This window comes from Anomaloglossus baeobatrachus, chromosome 12, assembly GCF_048569485.1.
Source record: "Anomaloglossus baeobatrachus isolate aAnoBae1 chromosome 12, aAnoBae1.hap1, whole genome shotgun sequence".
NCBI classification, from domain to species: domain Eukaryota; kingdom Metazoa; phylum Chordata; class Amphibia; order Anura; family Aromobatidae; genus Anomaloglossus; species Anomaloglossus baeobatrachus.
The window spans coordinates 117,151,609-117,174,502 of NC_134364.1; the positions used below are offsets into that span (position 1 = coordinate 117,151,609).

The window sequence follows — 22,894 nt, forward strand, 5'->3', positions numbered from 1 at the left end:
ACGTCGGGGACTGCTGGAGCGTGCGGGGATGCTGGCCGGCATGCCCCAGGCTGGGATTATACGGAGACGCCGGCTTTTGGATCGTCGCGGACGGCGCTGAGGACAAGTGGTTCTGCGGGCGGACGGGGTCAAAAGTCGAGCCTGCCGTACGACGGGCTCCCTGGACCTGGGTCCAGTGAGGAGGACGATGCCATCTCTGAGGAGGACGTCGCGGAGGACGACACCAGGGACCATATCGTTGACGACGTCGAACCGGCTGGAGTGCGACGCGGAGGACATGTGACGGCTGTTTCGGGATCTTCTCGGAGTCAGCCTGGTAAGACCACGGTTTTTCCTATTTCTTGTACGACTGGTTTGGCAGTGGATGGTGAGTTTGGTGATATGAGTGGAGTGCAGGGTTTGAATGTGGTTGGTGGTATGGGTGGTTTGCTCGGTGGCCCGAGTGGTGGGCAGAGTATGAATGTGGTGCCGGGTGACGGCAGCGTGGCATCCAAGTTGCTGCGTTTGGTTAGGGGTTTATTTGCCCCTGTGGGGGGCCCTAGCATGGTTTGGCAGGGAGCGGCTGGTGCGACGGTTCAGGATGTTGTGGCTCCCGCGGCCAGCGTGGTGGCCAGTGGAAATGTTGTTAGTGAGCCAGTGGTGGCGGCTCCCGCTGCCTCAGCTGCTGCTGCAGTAGATGTTGTTCGTTTAGATGACAAGGCGAGAGGAGAAATGTATGTCTGCTTTGATGGGCCGTTGGGGGCGCATTTGAAGCAGGAGATTAGGGAGAAAATATGGAAGGACAAATATGTTGAAATATTCTCGTTACTTCCGTTGGAGAAGTTTAACCTTGATCGGGTTAAACCAGATGAGAGCAAAAAGGATGAGGAAGAGCAGCGGCGTTATCGCCTTATTCCTCGCACTTTTCAGAATTGGCTGCAGGCATTTGTGATACTGGCCAGTGTGGTGGGGGAAAAGGCTCCGGATAACTGTTCGGCGCTTTTTTGTTATCTGGATTCTATCTGTGAAGCGTATAGGACCTATGGGGGGACTGCTTGGCTAAGATATGACGAGCAGTTTCGCCAGAGGAAAGCGGTCAGACCCAGTTTACGGTGGGACCACAAAGAAATCAGTCTATGGATGCGGCTGATGGCTGCGCCGAAGTCGGCATCGCAGTCCTTTCCAGGGGGTTCTGGCGGGGGATCATTTGGCACCTCGCCGGGGCCCAAAAAAGGCGTTTGCTGGCAGTTCAACGAAAAGGACTGCCGCTTTGGGTCCTCCTGCCGATTTAAGCACGAATGTTCGGGCTGTGGCGGCGCCCATAGTTATCTTAAGTGCTTCAGGAAGGGAAAAGGGAAGGCCGCAGAGTCTTCGTCAAAAAGGGAGGACCCCAGTGAGGGTAGATCGGATGGCGCCGTTTCTAAGTAGATACCCGGATCGGGTGACGGCGGAGTTATTGAGTGAAGGTTTTAGTTTTGGTTTCAAGATACCGTCAGTTGTTAAGCCTGGCGAGATTCGTTTGAAAAATTTACAGTCGACTCGATTACATGGCGAGATAGTTGCAGATAAGTTGCGGAAGGAGGTGGAATTGGGACGGATGGCGGGGCCCTTTGATGCTCCTCCATTGCCTGACTTGGTGGTGTCCCCGTTGGGGTTGGTCCCTAAAAAGGAACCTAACAAGTTTCGGCTGATCCACCATTTGTCATATCCTACTGGCAGGTCGGTGAATCACGGCATTGATCCTGAGCTGGTTTCAGTATCGTATGTTCGTTTTGACAGGGCGGTGGAATGGCTAAGGAAGTTGGGTCGTGGTTCGCTTTTGGCGAAAACGGATGTGGAAGCCGCCTTCCGTCTGTTACCGGTGCATCCGGACAGTTTTCACCTGTTGGGGTGTTGGTGGGAGGACAAGTTTTATGTAGATTGTTGTTTGCCTATGGGCTGTTCAATTTCATGTTCGTATTTTGAGAAGTTTAGTTGTTTTTTGGAGTGGGTAATTAAGGAAGAGGCGGGCTTAGATTCAGTGTTGCACTACTTGGCTGACTTTTTGTGTATGGGGCCTGCTGGATCTCCACAGTGTTCCCTTTTGCTTCGGACAGTGGAGCAGGTTGCTCGCCGCTTTGGCGTTCCGTTGGCACCTGAAAAGATGGAGGGTCCGGTTACGGTTTTGGAATTTCTGGGAATTGAGTTAGATACGGTTGCCATGGAGTGCCACTTGCCGGAGGACAAGCTGGGGGATTTGAGGCGTTGTGTTCAAAGGGCCATGGAGGGCAAGAAAATCCGTTTACGGGATTTGCAGTCCCTGTTGGGGAAGTTGAATTTTGCTTGTAGGATTTTGCCGATGGGAAGAGTTTTTTCCCGTCGCTTGGCTCAAGCCACTACCGGTGTGTTGCATCCTTTGCATTTTGTACGCTTGAAGGTCGAGCACAAGGCGGACCTGAGAGTGTGGTCCCGTTTTTTACAATTGTATAATGGACGGTCATTGTGGCTGCGGGAGGTGGTGTCCAATGATGAGCTGGTCCTTTATATGGACGCGGCGGGGTCCAGTGGCTTTGGGGCATATTTTGGGGGAAGATGGTGTGTCGGCAGGTGGCCTGAATCTTGGCTGGTTTCCGGTTTAACCAGGAATTTGGCTTTGTTGGAACTTTTCCCTATTGTCGTGGCCATAGAGGTTTGGGGACAGGATCTGAGAGACAGAAAGGTGCATTTTATGTGTGACAACCTGGGGGTGGTTCAGTGTGTAAACAAGTTGACAGCAGATTCCCCTCCGGTGGTGGATCTCTTGCGGCATTTGGTGTTGAAATGTTTGGAGTTTAATTTGTGGATTTGTGCTGTGCATGTGCCGGGGGTTTTGAATTCCGTGGCTGATGCTTTATCTCGCTTCCAGTGGGACCGTTTTCGGATGCTGGCGCCGGATGCGGAGCAGCAGGAGACCGTGTGGCCCGTCTGGTTGTGGGACCTGGTTTGCAGCCGGCCTGGGAATTGATCTAACAATCGGTAGCACCCAGTACGTGGCGTAGCTATACGGCGGCGTGGGATCGTTGGCTCGACTTGGTTGCCGAGGTTGGAGGGGGTGTACCTGAAGGTGACAGGGTATATTTAGTTTTATTCATGATGGGTAGAGCAAAGGAAGAAGGCCTGTCATGGTCGGCGGTTGCTGGCTGGCTGGCATGGCTTTCTTTTTTAGGTTACTGGGTTGGAAGGACGTCACCAAGGATTTCATGGTGCGCCAGGCGTTGAAGGGTTACCGTAGGGCAAGGGCGTGCCGAGACCTTAGGCCCCCCTTGTCCTTTGAACTGCTGGGCAATTTGTTGTCGGTTCTGCCCCGTGTGTGTTTTTCGCAGTATGAATGCCGTTTGTTTGGGACCGCTTTTGTTTTGGCCTTCTTTGGGGCATTCAGAATCAGTGAACTGGTGAGTAGGAGCATGTGGTGTCACGGAGGTTTGTTGTTGGAGGATGTGGCTTGTGGTGTGGATGCGGTACGGTGTCGCTTGAGACGGTCAAAGACGGATCAGCTGGGTAGAGGTCGCGTGGTGGAACTGTGGGGTGTACCTGGCCTAGCGGAGTGTCCTGTTAAACAGGTGTCGGCTTTTTTAGAAGTGAGGGGAACCCGTTCGGGCTCCTTTTTGTCGCATCGAGACGGGTCAGCCTTGTCCGGATACCAGTTTGTCTGCATCTTTCGGAGGTGCCTGCAGTGTTGCGGTCTCAACGAGGCTAAGTTCGCGTCTCATTCCTTTCGGATTGGGGCGGCGACTCAGGCGGCTCGTTGGGGCCTGGGCGCGCAGGCCGTCCGTAAGATTGGACGCTGGGACTCGGCTAGGTATAGATCATATGTGCGACCATCCTTGTAATATGACGGAGTGGGTTAGGTAGGGTTGGTATGTTACTTGGTTTTCATTACCCGTTCTTCCCCATGTTCCCCTTCTCCTTTCCGTTGCCCCTCTCTCGCCCCCCCTCCCCCCCCATTTTGCCACCTTTTGTTTTGTAGGTTTACCATTGTTGGTGTGGGTGCTCGGCCATTCGTACGTGTACTGGGGTGCTTTTCGCGCGGGAGTAAAGGCTGCTTTACACCAGACAATCTATCGTACAATAGATCGTCGGGGTCACGGTTTTTGTGACGCACATCCGGCATCGCTGGCGATGCCGGCCTGTGTGACACCTCCTAGCAACGCAGTATCACTCACAAATCGTGAGTCGTGTACTGCTCGCTAGGTTCCATAATATCGTTTAATTTAGTTGTTCATCGTTTCCGGGGTAGCACACGTCGCTCCGTGTGACACCCCGGGAACGATGAACAGCAGCTCACCTGCGTCACGCGGCCGCCGCCGGCTATGTGAAGGAAGGAGGTGGGCGGGAAGTGGACGTTCGCCGCCCACAGCGAGGTCTCACGAGAGGTAAGTACGTGTGACGGGGGTTACTGACTTTGTGCGATACGGGCAGCGATTTGCCCGTGATGCAAAAAGGACGGGGGCGGGTACGATCGATTGTGAAATTGCACAATCGGTCGTACCGTGTAAAGCAGCCTTAAGACCTAATGGCCGCCAGTTGGGTGTTCCCAGGGAGAAGGCGATAGTACGATGGATCTGCATCAGGGGTATGATGTGGAGTGAAGCGTTGCCTACCTGGCGCCACCATGAAGAGTTGGATAGGCCACCGGATGTGGTAGTGCTACACGCGGGTGGGAATGACTTGAGTCTTCGGGCGTCTAGGGATCTGATTCAGGACATTAAATGCGACCTCCTGCGACTCCTGTCATCCCATCCGGGTCTAGTCATCTTGTAGTTGTTACGGGGGCTGTCGGATAATAAGGGAATGGAAGGCTATCCAACAGTCAGGGTCCACCGTGCAGAGCTCTGCTGCAGAGTATGGCAGAGGATAGGGGAAACCTGTACCACCAAAGCGGTACTGACACTGTTGCGTCACAGTGTCACCAAGACCAATAGCGGCATATACTGTTTAAGTCACAGCGACTACCTTATTAGAATAACATAGGAGTGGAAATGCAAAAGAGTGAGGAATACAACATAAATGTGCATAGAAGTCTCACAGTCTGTGAGCGTGAAAGCACCTGTCTCAGTTAACAGTCACAGAGACTAGGTGTAGTGTGTGCAATATGGCACCTACCTATGTCCGCTCCACTTGTGGTGCAAGGATACGGACAGCAGCAAGGCTGCTAGCTTGAAACTCCTGCCTATGACCGCTCCCCTAGTGTGCGAGGATACGGACTGCTGCAGGAGGCAGCGTAGTGGAGCGTTACCCTAGAAAGCAACGACCACCTAACCTACCTATGTCCGCTCCACTAAGGTGCGAGGACACGGACAACAGTACGGCTGAAAGGTACAGGAGCGCTACCCTACCGATAGCACTCACCTCGGAGTAGAACCACAAGGCCCAGTCAGACCATGTGCAGCAAGCACCTGCCTATCTCCGCTCCACTAAGGTGCGAGGATACGGACCACAGCATAAGCTGCAAGGTACAAGAGCGTTACCCTACCGATAACGCTCACCTACATAGAATACGTGCCGCAAGGGACATGCACAGAGCGTCTACTCCTATGCAGGAACCAAGAGGACTGAGCGCCGGGCGGCGTGCGTCAGGGTCTTATATAGACTCTGTGCCTCATCCAAGATGGAGGACACCAGAGCCAATTCGCTGCCAGAATGACGTCACGCTGGCCTATCACCGAGCAAAGCGCCACAAGCACATGACCTGCGACCAATCGGCATAGAAGGTGTCAGAGACATGTGACCACGTGTCACAAGCACATGACCAGCGGCCAATCAGCTTAGAAGGTGTCAGAGACATGTGACCTCGTGTCAGCGATGATGTCACCCGCACATGTGCAATGGCTCCAAGATAGGACTTAGTCTCCAGGGCTTGCACATGTGCAGTAGCAAGAAATCCAAACATAGTCTCCAGTGCTCGCACATGTGCAGTAGCAAGAAATCCAAACATAGTCTCCAGTGCCACAGCAACCGTAACAGTGGTCTGACATTGTTGCGTGACGGGCTTGGCGGCGGGCCAGGTCGGTGGAGGCTGTTAATAGAGCGCGATGTAAAGTGAATCATGAGATTGGGCGTTTTGTTTCTCGGCTTGGGGGGGGTGTCGGTTCGGCACCCGGATTTGGAATCGGCGTCCACCGACTTGTGGCGACGGGACGGGGTCCATTTAAATTCGGTTGGAAATGATATATGGGCCTTAGGGCTTATGGCGGGGGTCGAAAAGGCGCTGGTGTTGTGGGAGGAGTCGCGCGCACAAGGGGTCATGCGTACTCGCGGTGGCAGAAAGGAGGGGGGTGTCTGAAGGTGGGGGTTGCACAGAGGAGAGGACGGAACCCAGTGCCGGAGCGGGTTACCTCTAACGGTGCAAATGTTTGGTAAAACGGGGCCTGGCTGGGTTGAGTCTCAGCGGGACATGGTGTGGGCAACATTTGGCCAGGGCTCTCGAGTCGGTGTGTTGCGCCTGAGGGTCAGGAGGTGGGCCGATGCTGCAAGGAACAGTTTTGGTCAACCTTCAGGTACCCCCCCTCCTTTGGGTTTTCTTCAATGAAGATTTGTATTGAAGATTTGTATTGTTATGTTGCTTAATTCAGTTATTAATAAATGGGGCTGCTGTGGCCTTTATATCCAATGTCACGCAGTGTTTGAGTTTGTTTTAGATAAGAACCACAGTGGGTATGGGATGTTGGGTAAATGGAAAAGGCCTTTAGTCAGACATTCCGGAGTCAAGCAAGAAAACTTTTTCTGTCATCAGACAACTTATCATGAGTGAGCATTACCAAGCTTCGGTACTCAGTACTCATTATGAGCATTTTGACGCTTGGATGAGTGCAACTTGTTTACCGAGTATAATATAGCATTTTTCCGGAAAATCTTCCAGAAAAGTGCTTGAGTTACCCATTGACTTTCCATTTATCTCGGTAAATGAGTCACGCTCGTCCGAGCATCCAAATGCTCATTAGGAGTACTGAGGACCCGAGCATGGTAGTGCCCGCTCATCACTAGTTACCAGTACTGAGGACCCGAGCATGGTAGTGCCTGCTCATCACTAGTTACCAGTACTGAGCACCCGAGCATGGTAGTGCCCGCTCATCACTAGTTACCAGTACTGAGCACCCGAGCATGGTAGTGCCCGCTCATCACTAGTTACCAGTACTGAGCACCCGAGCATGGTAGTGCCCGCTCATCACTAGTTACGAGTACACAGCACCCGAGCATGGTAGTGCCCGCTCATCACTAGTTACCAGTACTGAACACCCGAGCATGGTAGTGCCCGCTCATCACTAGTTACCAGTACTGAACACCCGAGCATGGTAGTGCCCGCTCATCACTAGTTACCAGTACTGAACACCCGAGCATGGTAGTGCCCGCTCATCACTAGTTACCAGTACTGAACACCCGAGCATGGTAGTGCCTGCTCATCACTAGTTACCAGTACTGAGCACCCGAGCATGGTAGTGCCCGCTCATCACTAGTTACCAGTACTGAGGACCCGAGCATGGTAGTGCCTGCTCATCACTAGTTACCAGTACTGAGCACCCGAGCATGGTAGTGCCCGCTCATCACTAGTTACCAGTACTGAGCACCCGAGCATGGTAGTGCCCGCTCATCACTAGTTACCAGTACTGAGCACCCGAGCATGGTAGTGCCCGCTCATCACTAGTTACGAGTACAGAGCACCCGAGCATGGTAGTGCCCGCTCATCACTAGTTACCAGTACTGAACACCCGAGCATGGTAGTGCCCGCTCATCACTAGTTACCAGTACTGAACACCCGAGCATGGTAGTGCCTGCTCATCACTAGTTACCAGTACTGAGCACCCGAGCATGGTAGTGCCCGCTCATCACTAGTTACGAGTACTGAGCACCCGAGCATGGTAGTGCCCGCTCATCACTAGTTACAAGTACTGAGCACCTGAGCATGGTAGTACCCGCTCATCACTAGTTACCAGTACTGAGCACCCGAGCATGGTAGTGCCTGCTCATCACTAGTTACGAGTACTGAGCACCCGAGCATGGTAGTGTCCGCTCACCACTAGTTACCAGTACTGAGCACCCGAGCATGGTAGTGTCCGCTCATCAATAGTTACCAGTACTGAGCACCCGAGCATGGTAGTGCCCGCTCATCACTAGTTACCAGTACTGAGCACCCGAGCATGGTAGTGCCCACTCATCACTAGTTACGAGTACTGATCACCTGAGCATGGTAGTGTCCGCTCATCAATAGTTACCAGTACTGAGCACCCGAGCATGGTAGTGTCCGCTCATCACTAGTTACGAGTACTGAGCACTCGAGCATGGTAGTGCCTGCTCATCACTAGTTACGAGTACAGAGCACCAGAGCATGGTAGTGTCCGCTCACCACTAGTTAGGGGTACCAAGCACCTGAGCATGGTAGTGCCCGCTCATCACTAGTTACGAGTACTGAGCAACTGAGCATGATAGTGCCCACTCATCACTAGTTACGAGTACTGACCACCTGAGCATGGTAGTGCCCGCTTATCACTAGTTACGAGTACTGAGCATCCGAGCATGGTAGTGCTCGCTCATCACTAGTTACCAGTACAGAGCACCCGAGCATGTGTCACGCTCCCCGGGTCCCCTGCGCTGCCCCCCGGCTCACCTGTCACGCTCCCCGGCTCCCCTGCCTCGCTTCCCGGTTCCTTGGTCCGGTCACCGCCGCTCCCCGCTCTCCAGCATCCATTGCCGGCGCGTCCCCGGCGTCCTGGTCCCCGCTCCCGGCGCCCGTCGGCTTCTCAGCCCCAGCCCGGCCCTGCTGCTTCCTCCTCGCAGCTTCCTGCTCTGGCTTCTGGCACTCGGGCCGCGCGCATGCGCATTAGGGCGCGCGCGCGGTCATTGACCCTTTCTTAAAGGGCCAGCGTCCATTAACAGGAAATGATGCAAACAGGTACAGGGTATAAAGGGGTTTGATGTCCAAGGGGGCGGGGCCTGATCTTCGTGTTTCTTAAGCTAGGAGTCAGGTCTCCTGGTGTCTCTATGATATACTCACCTATCTCTCTTGTAGAGCCGTGCCTGCCTCGCCATCCGGTCCTGCCGAATTCCGAAACCCCCGAACGCTGTCCATCTGCCATCCTGACAGTCCGTACCATCTCGGATCCCTGCGGTGACCCGTCATCTCGCTCCAAAGGTTCCGGACCCCGCCTGACATCTTCTCGGCTTCCGAACCTGAGCTGCGTCACCCGGACTACCATCAGTGACTCCGTGGTCCCAGGGACTTCTCCGTTATACTCGTATGCACGGACTGTTCTGCTGCCTATAGTGCTCCAGCTACCGGACCCCTTACCACCATCTAGGAGTTCGGCCCAGTGGATCCACCTCCTGGGTCTACCCGTCCACCTGGCCCTGACAGTAAGATCAGGCCATGGATCCCGCTGCAGCACTAGCAGCCGTACAGGAGGAACTCCAACGCCAGCGTGAGACTCAGACCCGCATGCTGCAATTCATGTCTTCTGTGGACGCCCGCCTGAACACGCTACAAGCAGCAGTTACGTCTTCAACATCCCGGGCTTCCACTAGTCAAGCCACGGCTCCAGCTCCCGTGGCGACTTCTTCAGAAGCTTCCAGACTTCGTTTGGCCTCACCACCCCGGTACGCCGGAGACCCCAAGACCTGCAGGGGATTCTTAAACCAATGCTCCCTCCATTTCACGCAGCTGCCGCATTTGTTTGCCTCCGACCAAGTCAAGGTCGCCTTCATCATGTCCCATCTAGAGGGTGAGGCACTGGCGTGGATGAACCCCTTGTGGGAGAAGGGGGATCCTGTGACCACGAACATCCAAGAGTTCCTGCAGGCATTCCGTGGCACCTTTGATGAGCCCGGACGCGCCTCCGCGTCTGCTTCGTCTCTTCTCCGGTTACGTCAGGGGACTCTGACGGTGGGTCAATACGCAATCCGGTTTCGCACCCTGGCTGCGGAACTCGTCTGGAACAACGAGGCCCTAACCGCCGCTTTCTGGGAAGGACTCTCGGGGCGAATTAAAGATGAGCTGGCGGGTCGTGACGTACCGACCACCCTGGATGCCCTGATTGCCCTAGCGACTCGAGTAGACATTCGCTTTCAGGAGCGATCCAAGGAAGTGTCCCGTGAGAGACGTCCGGTACGGCATTCCTCTCCTCCGCAGAAGCCCTCCGTACTTCAGTCATCAACAGCTGGGGCCCCCGTCCACGAGCCCATGCAGATCGACCGAGTGCGGCAGTCTGAACAACGTCGAGCAGAGCGGCTCGCCAAGGGTCTCTGCTTTTACTGCGGAGAGGGCACACACCTGCTACGCTCCTGTCCAGAGAGGCCGGGAAACTCCAAAGCCTAGGGTTGGTAGGAGAGGCCACCCTAGGTGCTGGGACTCTCTCAGGCCCGGTTACGTGGACTGTGCAAGTGACAACGGGAGAGACGCGCTTCACGGCTGAGGCATACCTCGATTCCGGGGCAGCAGGCAATTTCATCCAGCAGGCCACGGTAGACAAGTACCAGGTGCCTGTTACTCCACTCGACAAGCCCCTAGTGATTGCCTCTGTGGATGGGAGACCCCTCTCTGACACCATCTCCTGGATCACCAGGCCGGTAGAACTGCGTATCGGTGCCCTGCACACCGAGAACATCGCTCTCTACGTCCTTCCACACATGTCCCATCAAATCCTGCTGGGACTTCCCTGGTTGCGGACACACGAACCATCAGTCAGCTGGGGTACTGGCGAAATCACCCGATGGGGCTCTTCGTGCCATGAGAAGTGTCTGAAGACCATACAACCCATCCGACGACCTCCGGTTCCAGAGAACCTACCGGGACTGCCCTCGGCCTATTGGTCCTTCGCAGACGTCTTTGATAAAAAGGAATCTGAGGTACTTCCGCCACATCGTCCTTACGATTGTGCCATCGACCTGCTCCCAGGAACTACATCACCTCGAGGACGGATATATCCATTGTCTCCAGCCGAAACAAGGGCCATGTCTACTTACATCACAGAGAGCCTGGCAAGGGGATTCATTCGGAGATCCTCCTCTCCTGCTGGAGCAGGCTTCTTCTTCGTCAAGAAGAAAGAGGGCGACTTACGCCCATGCATAGATTACCGGGGATTGAATCAAATCACCGTAAAAAACAAGTACCCTCTGCCGCTCATCCCCGAATTGTTTGACCGGCTTAGAGGAGCTCGTGTGTTCACCAAGCTGGATCTTCGGGGTGCTTACAATCTGGTACGCATCCGCTCTGGGGACGAATGGAAGACCGCGTTCAACACTCGCGATGGGCACTATGAATACTGCGTGATGCCCTTCGGCCTGTGTAACGCCCCAGCCGTCTTTCAAGAACTGGTGAACGACGTTTTCCGGGACCTTCTCTACGTCTGTGTGGTAGTGTATCTGGATGACATCCTTGTCTTCTCTCCGGACCTCCAGACCCACAGAGAGAACGTACAGCTGGTTCTACAAAGACTGAGAGAGAATCGTCTGTACGCCAAGTACGAGAAGTGTGTCTTTGAGCAGTCTTCTCTCCCCTTCCTGGGGTACATCATCTCTGATACCGGACTGCAGATGGATCCAAAGAAGGTCTCCTCCATTCTCAACTGGCCTCCTCCTTCTGGACTGAAGGTAATCCAACGTTTCCTGGGATTCGCCAACTACTACCGCCAGTTTATCCCTCACTTCTCTGCTCTGACTGCTCCTCTCTCCGCTTTGACCAAGAAGGAGGCTAATCCAAAGGACTGGTCACCTGCGGCCGACGCCGCGTTTGGCTCTCTGAAGCGGGCGTTTGCCTCCTCTCCTGTACTCCACCGTCCGGAGTTAAACCGACAGTTCACCTTGGAGGTGGATGCCTCCTCCTCGGGAGCCGGAGCAGTGCTCATGCAGAAGTCCTCCTCCGGGAAGATGGTAACTTGCGGATTCTTCTCCAAGAGCTTCACAGCGCCTGAACGCAACTACACCATCGGTGACCGAGAGCTATTGGCAGTCAAACTGGCTCTGGAGGAATGGCGCTACCTTCTGGAAGAAGCAGTGTACCCCGTGATTATTTACACGGACCACAAGAACCTGGAATACCTGCGGTCTGCTCAGCGACTGAACCCACGGCAAGCCAGGTGGTCCTTATTCTTTGCCAGGTTTGATTTCCAGCTCCATTTCCGACCCGCGGACAAGAACGTACGCGCTGATGCCTTGTCCAGGTCTTTCATGCCCATGGAGCAGGAGGAGGAGACTACCCAACCCATCATCTGTCCTAGCAAAATCATTCCGGTGGCTCCGGTCACCCTGGCCCAGATACCGCCCGGGAAGACCTATGTCTCTGATACTGACAGGCAAAAAGTGTTACACTGGGGTCATGCCTCGAAAACAGCCGGTCATGCTGGCCAGAAGAGAACATGGGGTGCGATTGTACGCCATTACTGGTGGCCATCCCTTCGCACGGACGTCGCTGCTTTTGTCTCTGCCTGATCCTCTTGTGCCAGGAACAAGACGCCCAAACACCTGCCATATGGCCGTCTTCTGCCTCTGCCGATACCCTCAGTTCCGTGGCAACACATAGCGATGGACTTTATTACGGACTTGCCATTGTCCTCCGGACACACAGTCATATGGGTCGTGGTGGATCGGTTCTCTAAAATGGCTCATTTCGTCCCTATGGCTGGACTGCCCTCTGCCCAGGAACTCGCGGACGCCTATATACATCACATCTTCCGCTTGCATGGCTTTCCATCACACATTGTGTCCGACAGAGGAACTCAGTTCACCTCCCGCTTCTGGAGGGCGCTCTGCAAACATCTGGGAGTGACTCTGGACTTTTCTTCTGCCTACCATCCTCAGTCTAATGGCCAAGTGGAGAGGGTCAATCAGATCTTGACCTCCTTCTTACGTCACTATGTCAACGCCCATCACGACGACTGGTCCACGCTTCTTCCTTGGGCTGAATTCTCCCATAACCACCACATCAGTGAGTCGTCCTCCAGCTCTCCCTTTCATGTCGTTTACGGACTTCAGCCCTCTGTTCCATTGCCTGTATCTCCTTCTTCGGATGTCCCTGCTGCTGATGCTGTAGCTCGTGACTTTGCAACCATTTGGGACTCTGTCAAGGCGTCCCTTGGGCGTGCTACCCTGCGGATGAAGAGACATGCAGACAAGAGACGTCTGGACCCTCCGTGTTTCTCTCCTGGTGATCTAGTCTGGCTTGCTTCCAAGTACGTCTGATTGAAGATACCATCCTACAAGCTGGGTCCTCGCTACATCGGGCCGTTTAAAGTCCTCAGCAAAATCAATGAGGTCTCCTACAAGCTCCAGCTCCCGGCCACGATGAGGATACCCAACTCCTTCCACGTCTCCCTGCTCAAGCCGGTTGTCCTTGGTCCCTTCTCCGCTGCTGCCAGTTCGGCTCCTCCTCCTATAGCCGATGACGACATCTATGCGGTAAGGGATATCGTGGCCATGAAGACCGTACGAGGTCGACAGTTCTTCCTGGTGGACTGGGCAGGGTATGGTCCTGAGGATAGGTCCTGGGAGCCCCGGGAGAATGTGGGTACTCCGCTGATCCGTGCCTTCCTGTCCCGGTTGCGGGGAGGGGGGCGTGGGGGGGGTACTGTCACGCTCCCCGGGTCCCCTGCGCTGCCCCCCGGCTCACCTGTCACGCTCCCCGGCTCCCCTGCCTCGCTTCCCGGTTCCTTGGTCCGGTCACCGCCGCTCCCCGCTCTCCAGCATCCATTGCCGGCGCGTCCCCGGCGTCCTGGTCCCCGCTCCCGGCGCCCGTCGGCTTCTCAGCCCCAGCCCGGCCCTGCTGCTTCCTCCTCGCAGCTTCCTGCTCTGGCTTCTGGCACTCGGGCCGCGCGCATGCGCATTAGGGCGCGCGCACGGTCATTGACCCTTTCTTAAAGGGCCAGCGTCCATTAACAGGAAATGATGCAAACAGGTACAGGGTATAAAGGGGTTTGATGTCCAAGGGGGCGGGGCCTGATCTTCGTGTTTCTTAAGCTAGGAGTCAGGTCTCCTGGTGTCTCTATGATATACTCACCTATCTCTCTTGTAGAGCCGTGCCTGCCTCGCCATCCGGTCCTGCCGAATTCCGAAACCCCCGAACGCTGTCCATCTGCCATCCTGACAGTCCGTACCATCTCGGATTCCTGCGGTGACCCGTCATCTCGCTCCAAAGGTTCCGGACCCCGCCTGACATCTTCTCGGCTTCCGAACCTGAGCTGCGTCACCCGGACTACCATCAGTGACTCCGTGGTCCCAGGGACTTCTCCGTTATACTCGTATGCACGGACTGTTCTGCTGCCTATAGTGCTCCAGCTACCGGACCCCTTACCACCATCTAGGAGTTCGGCCCAGTGGATCCACCTCCTGGGTCTACCCGTCCACCTGGCCCTGACAGCATGGTAGTGCCCGCTCATCACTAGTTACCAGTACTGAGCACCTGAGCATGGTAGTGCCCGCTCATCACTAGTTACGAGTACTGAGCACCTGAGCATGGTAGTGCCCGCTCATCACTAGTTACGAGTACAGAGCACCCGAGCATGGTAGTGCCCGCTCATCACTAGTTCCGAGCACTGAGCACCCGAGCATGGTAGTGCCCGCTCATCACTAGAGACAACTCTTTAACTCTAAAGGTCTGCTATAAACATACTGTAAAAAATGAAATGGCAAAGAAATGCTCTATTTAAAAACCCTCTAACCTTCCCAGCCAAAGGCATATATATATATATATATATATATATATCTAGTATATAAAGCTGAATGTGTGTATGCATGTGTGTGTATGTCTGTGTGTGTATGTGTGTGTGTGTATGTATGTGTGTGTATGTATGTGTGTGTATGTGTGTGGTGGTGTGTGTGTGTGTGTGTGCGTGCGTGCGTGCGTGCGTGCGTGTGTGTGTGTGTGTGTGTGTGTATATGTGTATGTCCGGGATTGGCATCTGCACCGTCGCAGCTACAGCCACAAAATTTTGCACACTCACACGTCTGGACCCCGAGAGCGTCATAGGCTATGTTGTGAGGCGAAATTTTAACCCCGCGCGTTCCAATTTACCAATAAATTTTGCCCCTATCTACATAATGGGGAAAAATGAAACGAAAAGTGTATCCGCACCGTCGCATTTACAATCACAAAATTTTGCACAGACACCTCATGTGACCCAGGGAACATCGCAGACTATATTTTGACAGGAAAATTTAACCCTACGCTTTACAGTTACTCTCCAAAAAACATGCCTCCATTAAAGTAAATGGAGCCTGGAACTACAGGTTATTAGTAGGAGCTGTGATTGGTTGCTATAGGAACAAAAGACATTCATAGTATAAGAAGCTTATATGTGAGGCAATAAGATGTCAGTGGGGAGACGGATAGAGAGAGACAGAGAGAGAGAGACAGAGAAAGAGACAGACAGAGAAAGAGACAGACAGAGACAGACAGGGAAAGAGACAGAGATAGAGACAGACAGGGAAAGAGACAGACGGTGAAAGAGACAGAGACAGACGGTGAAAAATACAGACAGGGAAGGAGACAGACCTGGAAAGAGACAGATAGGGAAAGAGATAGACAGACATGCAGACAGGGACAGAGACAGGCAGACAGGGAAGGAGGAGACAACCAGAGAGACAAAGATAGATGGGGAAAGACACAGAGAAATAGAGACAGACAAAGACAGGCAGACAGGGAAAGAGACAGACAGGAAAAGACACAGACAGAGACGGGGAGACAGACGGGGAAAGAGACAGATGGGGGAAAGAAACAGAGAGATAGAGACAGACAAAGAAAGAGACAGACAGAGACAGGCAGACGGGGAAAGAGACAGACGGGGAAAGAGACAGACGGGGAAAGAGATAGAAGAGGAAAGAGGCAGACGGGGAAAGAGGCAGACGGGGAAAGAGGCAGACGGGGAAAGAGACAGACCTGGAAAGAGATAGACGGAGCACATTACTTGGCCAATTTAGTTACATCTGTGTGGAATATCTGTGATGATGAAATATATGTTGTGAAATGCTTCTATTAGCTTAGTTTGTGCCTTTTAATAATTACATTTCTATCTATTTGTTTTGTGGTTTTTGTGTGCAGAATACATTTTTGTTAATACATTCTATTTTGTTAACAGCATTTATTAACCCGGGCGAAGCCGCGTAGTACAGCTAGTATATATATATACATACAGAAGACATAAGAGTTGTGTAGAGCAGGCTCAGGTGCTGACCTCGCTCTGCACACAACAAGAGCCAGCTGTAATACACAGCCGGGATTGGAGTTAGATTGCAGGTTTTGTGGGAATGAGGACTGTAACAGAGCTCATATTTCAGGAAGAAAATCTATAAAATGTGCAGGACATTGGCAGGTTTTCATGTAAATATGTCAATAATTTAATTTGTATTGATTTTTACAGGAAACGTCTACAGCGTCCCCAGTTATTCTGCGTGTTGACCTGAAAGGTTATTACCTGTACTGGACTTTCCAGAGCAAGGTATGGATATTCTTATCTACCACATTTTATACATTTTATATGGTCTCCTAAACCTTCTACTCATATTTCCTTTTTTAATAATTAGCAGATGCTTGGATTTTTTTTCCTTGCATTTACAAAAAACAGATGTTACACTGATCCAGCACACTGATGAAAAATGGTAGTGTGATGCTAGTCACTAGGTGGCGCTAGATACTACTTGCGTGCAGTGTGAACGGAGAGGTAGTCAAAAAATCTGGGATCAGAAACCAGGAGGATACGACAGGACATAGGGAGCAGGCAGAGAGGAGATCAATACACAGGTCGAGGGTCAGGATTGCAGGAAAGTATGTATAGAATATAGGGAGCAGGTAGAGACGTGATCATGAGAAGGTCTGAGGTCAGAAGCCAGGAGGTAACGACAAAGTCAGGGTGCGGGCAGAAGTCAACTACAGTCCAGGGTCGAGAAGCCAAGATCAGATAACTGTACACAAATGTGAGCCAAGAGCACTTACTGCAGAACCAGGAAATATGACTGGCGACGTTTTGGGTGAGCCTTCCCTAATAAAGCAGAGCAATTACCTGGAACGAGCAGCATCTGGGAAAGTCCCTCCCAGCACCAGTGTAGGACACAGTGCTGAGAAACAACCCATCCACAGGAGCTCAAGACAAACAGTAGAGCATCTAATCCTGCAAAACGCTCAGCGCAACGGAACAGGCAAGTACTGGCTCTGCAGGAGAAGATGGCAGAACATAACAGAGCACAAGATACTCCGCACATCGGAATCGTGACACACAGGCAAAAAAGGCCATATAAATTGTGACACTAGGCACTACACAGACAAATCGTGAGGCAGAGTAGTTAAACATTTCGGGATCAGATACCAAGACAGCACGTCAAGGATTGAGGGGATAAACAGAGGTGTAGTAAGGTCACAGTCCCAAGTCAGAATACCTGGATAGTAGCAGATCAGAGGAAAAGGACAAGGCAATTGGAAGGTCAGATGAAGACCGAGGTCTGGCAGCAATAGATCAGAAGACAGAGCGCAGATAAACTAGGCCAACAAGCACCACTGAGCAGAATACTACAACTGGCAGTGTTCTGCAATTAACTGCTCAGCTAAGTAGCTGGGCAATCATAGAGAATAGGGAACACCTGAAGAAACCCAGCACCTCCCAGTCTCATAGTGGACGGCAGAGCTGTCACTTACCCAGCTGACAGCTCTACACGCCCTGATTCCATAGTACAGCAACAGTCACTCGTTGAGTCAAGGAATCATGACATAAATGAGGCCTAAAGCATTATTTTATTATTTTACTGTCCTAAAAACTGATGACAATAAAACTTTTCACTTTTTGCTAAAAACCCATAAGCTTCTGAATGGTTTCCCCCCTTTGAAAGATTTTAATAGGCAAAATATTATCTCTTACGGAGAAAAAGAACATCTGTCTGGTATAAATATTTATACAGTAGCTAAAGCGTAAACTTGTAACACACGGAGCTGAATTTTTGTACCCAAAGAAGTACATGTTTCTGTCATGGACGTGACAAGGGAACCCAGAGGAGCCTGTACTGGCCCTAAAGCTGGGACCCCTGCGCTTACCCTAACCCTGGAGATAGCTTTGATAGTAGGGAGGTCCAGGTCACCACCCTAGGCTCTATCTCCTGTCCTCGTCCCTGATATTATGACCCCCCTCCACCACCCACCACCCGGGGGGAATAAGTAAGAACAGGAGTCCACACCCCACCAATGAATATGGACAGACAGGGGTAACAACAACAACAACAAAACCTACTTGTACAAACGGCAACCACACACAAAAGAGACACAAAAAGTGCACGAGGGGAGACAACATAAAAAGGGTGGAATAAACAAACTACTGCGGAACTTCCAAACCAGAACAAACACACCTGAAAATGCTGCAGCAAACTGCAATGCTGCAGCCAACAGCACATCTGAGAGAGTAAATAACAGCTCCTTTCACCTCCTGGCCAAGCTTCCAAATGGTAGGAAGTAACCGGCACCCCCTAGTGGAAGTAGAGAGTATTTATAGAACCTGGGCATGGTCCCCACCGGAAAACACCTGACCAGGAGTCAGGAGCTGCTGGAATTAACCCTCTCCTCCCCAAAGGAAAGGGAATTCATTTAATCTGTAGAGTCCCATAAGACAAAGTGAGATTCTGACCTAGAACCTGTCACAAAACTACACAACAGGGGAAAGTCCGTGACAGTGTCCTTAATGTACTGCTGTATGCCTCAGATTTTCCACACAGGTAAGATCTGGGGATAATACTTGTATGTAGTGTCGTAGAAATACCAAAAGGCTGTGCCTCTTAAGAACAATGAGGTTAGAAAAGGGCAGTATTTTCTGAAATATTTAAAGAGAACTAACCACCAGGATTTTCCTATATAATCCAGTGCTATACTGGTGCTATCACGCTGATTCTATACATACCATTAGTTGTGAGATCGGATGCATACTTTCTGAAATACAGACAAGTAAAGTTTGTGAAATGCACTGTTACTTGATTGACATCAGCTACAGAATATCTAATAGGTGGGTCTGGTTTTGCTAAGTATTTCCGACCCCTGTCTGCCTGTCCTTCCTTCCTCCTGTCCTTCCTCCCCCAGTAATTACAGAGACAGGGGAGGAAAGACAGGCAGCAGACAGGGACGGGAATAACTAGAAAAACCCACCTATTAGATATTCTGTAACACCTACCAAAAATGAAAAATATTTTTTTTTTCAAAGTTTAGTTAGGGTTTTCTGTGAACAAGATGTTTTACTTTTTTGGCTTGGGGAGGTTAAAAATGGCAAGATTAGCTATATTCACTGCAGTGGTGATGTGATAACTACACTGTATGTGACTGCTCTGTTAATCACTGAGCCAGCTACAAGGACATCACTGCTGAGGCCAATGATTGGCTGCAGCACTCGCTTATGATGTATTCATGATGTCACCACTGCAGCCAGTCAATAATGACCTACTGAAGAGGGCGAGATGCAGCCCTTGAGCAATTTGGTATAGCAGTAGTCACAATAGAGAAAAAATATTTTTAACCTTCCCAAGTCAATAAAATATAAACATTTTATGGAATTTTTATGTTAAGGTTTTTTTCTCCAACAGACTGAGCTGGTACACACCTTTCCCTTGTAGTATTTCGGCTGTTTACCTTAGTCTCAGTCTCTGATGACAGGTGACAGTGGTGACGTAATGACTCCAATGTACATTACTGCTGCAGTCAATCACTATGCTCAGCATCACATGCTGTTGACAACTGCCCATGCTGCTTAAAGGGAATCTGCCAGTAGCATCAACCCTTCTAGGCTGTCTTTATGGGTGTGTAGGTCAAAGAAAATGGAATAAAATGACACCTTGATACCTTCGATCTGATATTTTATTCCTGAGAAATCCACATTTTTCTTATTATGTAAATTAGTTGCTAACATCTATGGTCTGGACATAGATCTCACTGAAACTCCGCCTCCAAGTGGGGCATTATCAGTGTGAGACATGTAATGACTGACATTCTGCTCTCCTGATCTACATGTCTCACACTTGTAATGCCCCATTTGGAGGCAGAGTCTTAGTGAGAGCTATGTCCAGACCATAGATGTTAGCAACTAATTTACATATTAAGAAAAATGTGGATTTCTCAGGAATAAAACATCGGATCACAGATATCAGGGTGTCATTTTATTCAACTTCTTATGACCTACATGCCCATATAGATGGCTTATTTGGGGTGATCCCACTGACAGATGCCCTTTAACTCAATGATTGGTTGCAGCCTGGAAAAAGGGATCAGAGCAGCGGGGGAGGGAAATGTGAGAACGAGTTCTGTCAATGGGAGAAAAGAAAACAATTAAAATCTCTTTAATGCTTTGTTTAGAATTTGTCATAATTGAAAATATCTTAGAAGTGTTAAAGTTTTTTTATTCTCTATTTGTTTAAATATTTTTATTTATACAGGAAATAGAATTTATTGAGTTGACCAGCGTCCGGGACACACGATTTGGGAAACATGCCAAAATCCCCAAGGTAGTTTATTATTGGTGGAAAACAGAAAACAGATGTGTTGAGTATGATGTATTCTGCTGTTATATTTATATTATGTTATATTTACTTCTGGTTACAGAGTTCCCATGAGCACTTATGTGCAGTCACTGGAAATTAGTAATTACATTTTCCTTACTGGTCCCTTGAAGCAGCACTTACTATCTACAAACATTAGTATATGTATCTAATAGACCTGACGAGGTTGGTGTACTTACTTTGCAAATCCACATCAGATTGCTAATATAATGTGTCCAGCTAAAGGGTGTTCCAAGTGAGAGAGTTTTAGTCTTTGCCCACCCTGACTAATGTGATGACTGTCACTAGGTGGCGCTACTAGAATGAAGTAAATGGAGAGGTAGTCAGACAGGCTGGGATCATAAACCAGGAGGGCATGACAGTACACGGGGGCAGACAGAGATGAGGTTGAGGTACAAGTCGAAGGTCAGGGTTCTGAGAGACTACATACAAGATTCAGGGAGCAGGCGAGGACACGGTCAGGAAGAAGTCCGAGGTCAGAAACTGGGAAGTCACAACAGTAAACAGGGTAGGACAGGCAGAAACGGGTAAACAGCAGTCCAGAGTTGAGAGACCAAGATCTGAACACTGAGCACCACGAGAGCCAACAGCACAACTGCAACCAGGAAGTACGACTGGCGTTGTTCTTAGCTAACATGCTCTCTAATGAAGCAGAGCAATCACCGGGAATGAGAAGCATCTGTGAGAGCACCTCCGAGGACCAGTATGGAACCCAGTGCTGTGAAACAACCAGCAGAGCATTCATCCAGCAAAACACTCTGAACTATAGACAACATATACCAGCTCTGCAGGAGAGCACAGCAGAACAATACAGAATGTTCTGCACATACGAATCATGACACCAGACTCACAGCTTCAGCTTGTACTGAACAGTATGAGATTTCAGCAGCAGCAGGGAGGCAGGACGCTGAGGAGTTGATAATCAGGACAGGTTGGAGGAGATCCAGCAGCAAATAGGAGCTAGTTGGGTGGGGACGGAGTGTAAACTTTTATAAAAGCTTACACATCTATTCTGACATGGCTATTCAAAGTAAGTTCACCAGCCTCATTGGGTCCAAGTCATCTGTTTGCTAATTGTTTTGCAAAATATGCTGATATTATCCCAATGCTCAGGCAAAGAGAAAAGGACTCACTATTTTTCATGCAAAGCTAGAGTAATACCCTGAAAGTAGGGAGGGCTGCTTACCGGTAGCATCTAATTCCTTCACACCCTTCATGCTCATGAAAGAAAAAGGGAACTGAAATTAAGGATAAGAAAGCTTGGACAATGTGATCAGGATGACCTTTCATCTTCTGTATAGACACTGAGGGAGAAGCAGCTGCGCGTTGCACGTTTCAGCTTCCCCTTCTTGATCTTGAGGAGTGTCCCAATTCCTATCCTTGATGCCCCCGCTCAGCCAGCAGGCACTATTACAGGGAGTTTTCATTATAGCATTAAGTGTAAATAATGAGATCTCAGCTCTTTCCATTCAATAAAAGGCTTGTCCACCTTCAAGGACATTTTTTGTTCGTTTAATATTTCTTTATTGTTTTCAAGAAAAATTATATAACAAAGCATGAATATAGATAATTTTGTAGTGCCCGGTTTTATAGAATATGGAAAAGTTGCAGTTTGGTCTGGGCATTTAAATCTTATACAGCATATACTACAGTGAACTTTATCGTAGGTCTTACAAGAAAAATTCTTCATAACATCCTTAATGACATCTTATCCCAAGTATATATCAATCGTTTATCTTTTGTTCTATTTAATATGTAGATGCCAATATCATTCTGTATAATCTTGCCATATATTTCAACAAGTAAACCTATGTACACTAATTAGATAAGCAAGAGAAGGAAAAGAGGGGAAAGAAAGAAAAGCAAGGGATGAAAGGAGAAGAAGAGGGAGAAAGAGAAGAGAAAGAAGGAAAACACGAGAAAGAGAGAAGGGGAGATTCTGTAGGGTTCTGTAACGTGGCACCAATCATCCTCCCATCAGGAGGGCCACTTCGCCCCGCCAAACATCAATGTGGCAGCGTGCCCGTGAGTAACCAGGATTGGAATTGTTGTGTTTCTCTGAATTGAAGCCACGAATACCAGGTGGAAAAGCATAGTGAGTCTCTCCCTTCATCAAATGCTCTTATCTCTTCCAAACGTCTCAGGGCATCCATAGCCCCCACCCAGTCTGCTCTTCTCAATGTGTCGCGGGCGGGGAGGAGGGTGTCAGCACACCGCGCTCACCCCTCCTGCTCGGGTCCGGCGGCTGCTCAGTGGTGGCTCGAGCCGTGGGCCGGATCCCGGGGGTTTCTTGAGCGGCACTCCTCGCCAGTGAGTGAAAGGGGTGTTTGGGGTGTTGGGATAATGTCCGTGACGCCACCCACGGTTGTGGTGATTGAGTGTACACCACCGCTGCTCTATG

General features: G+C 50.7%; 1 protein-coding gene across 2 annotated transcripts in view; it reads left to right on the top strand.

The window, feature by feature from the left end:
* Positions 1-22,894, top strand: part of PLCB2 (phospholipase C beta 2) — a 203,852-nt gene that overhangs the window by 37,201 nt on the left and 143,757 nt on the right. For both annotated transcript variants that reach the window (XM_075330434.1, XM_075330435.1), the window contains exons 2-3: positions 16,338-16,415; positions 20,371-20,439. In XM_075330434.1, coding sequence (XP_075186549.1) covers positions 16,338-16,415; positions 20,371-20,439 — 147 coding nt within the window. The remainder of the gene's footprint in view (positions 1-16,337; positions 16,416-20,370; positions 20,440-22,894) is intronic.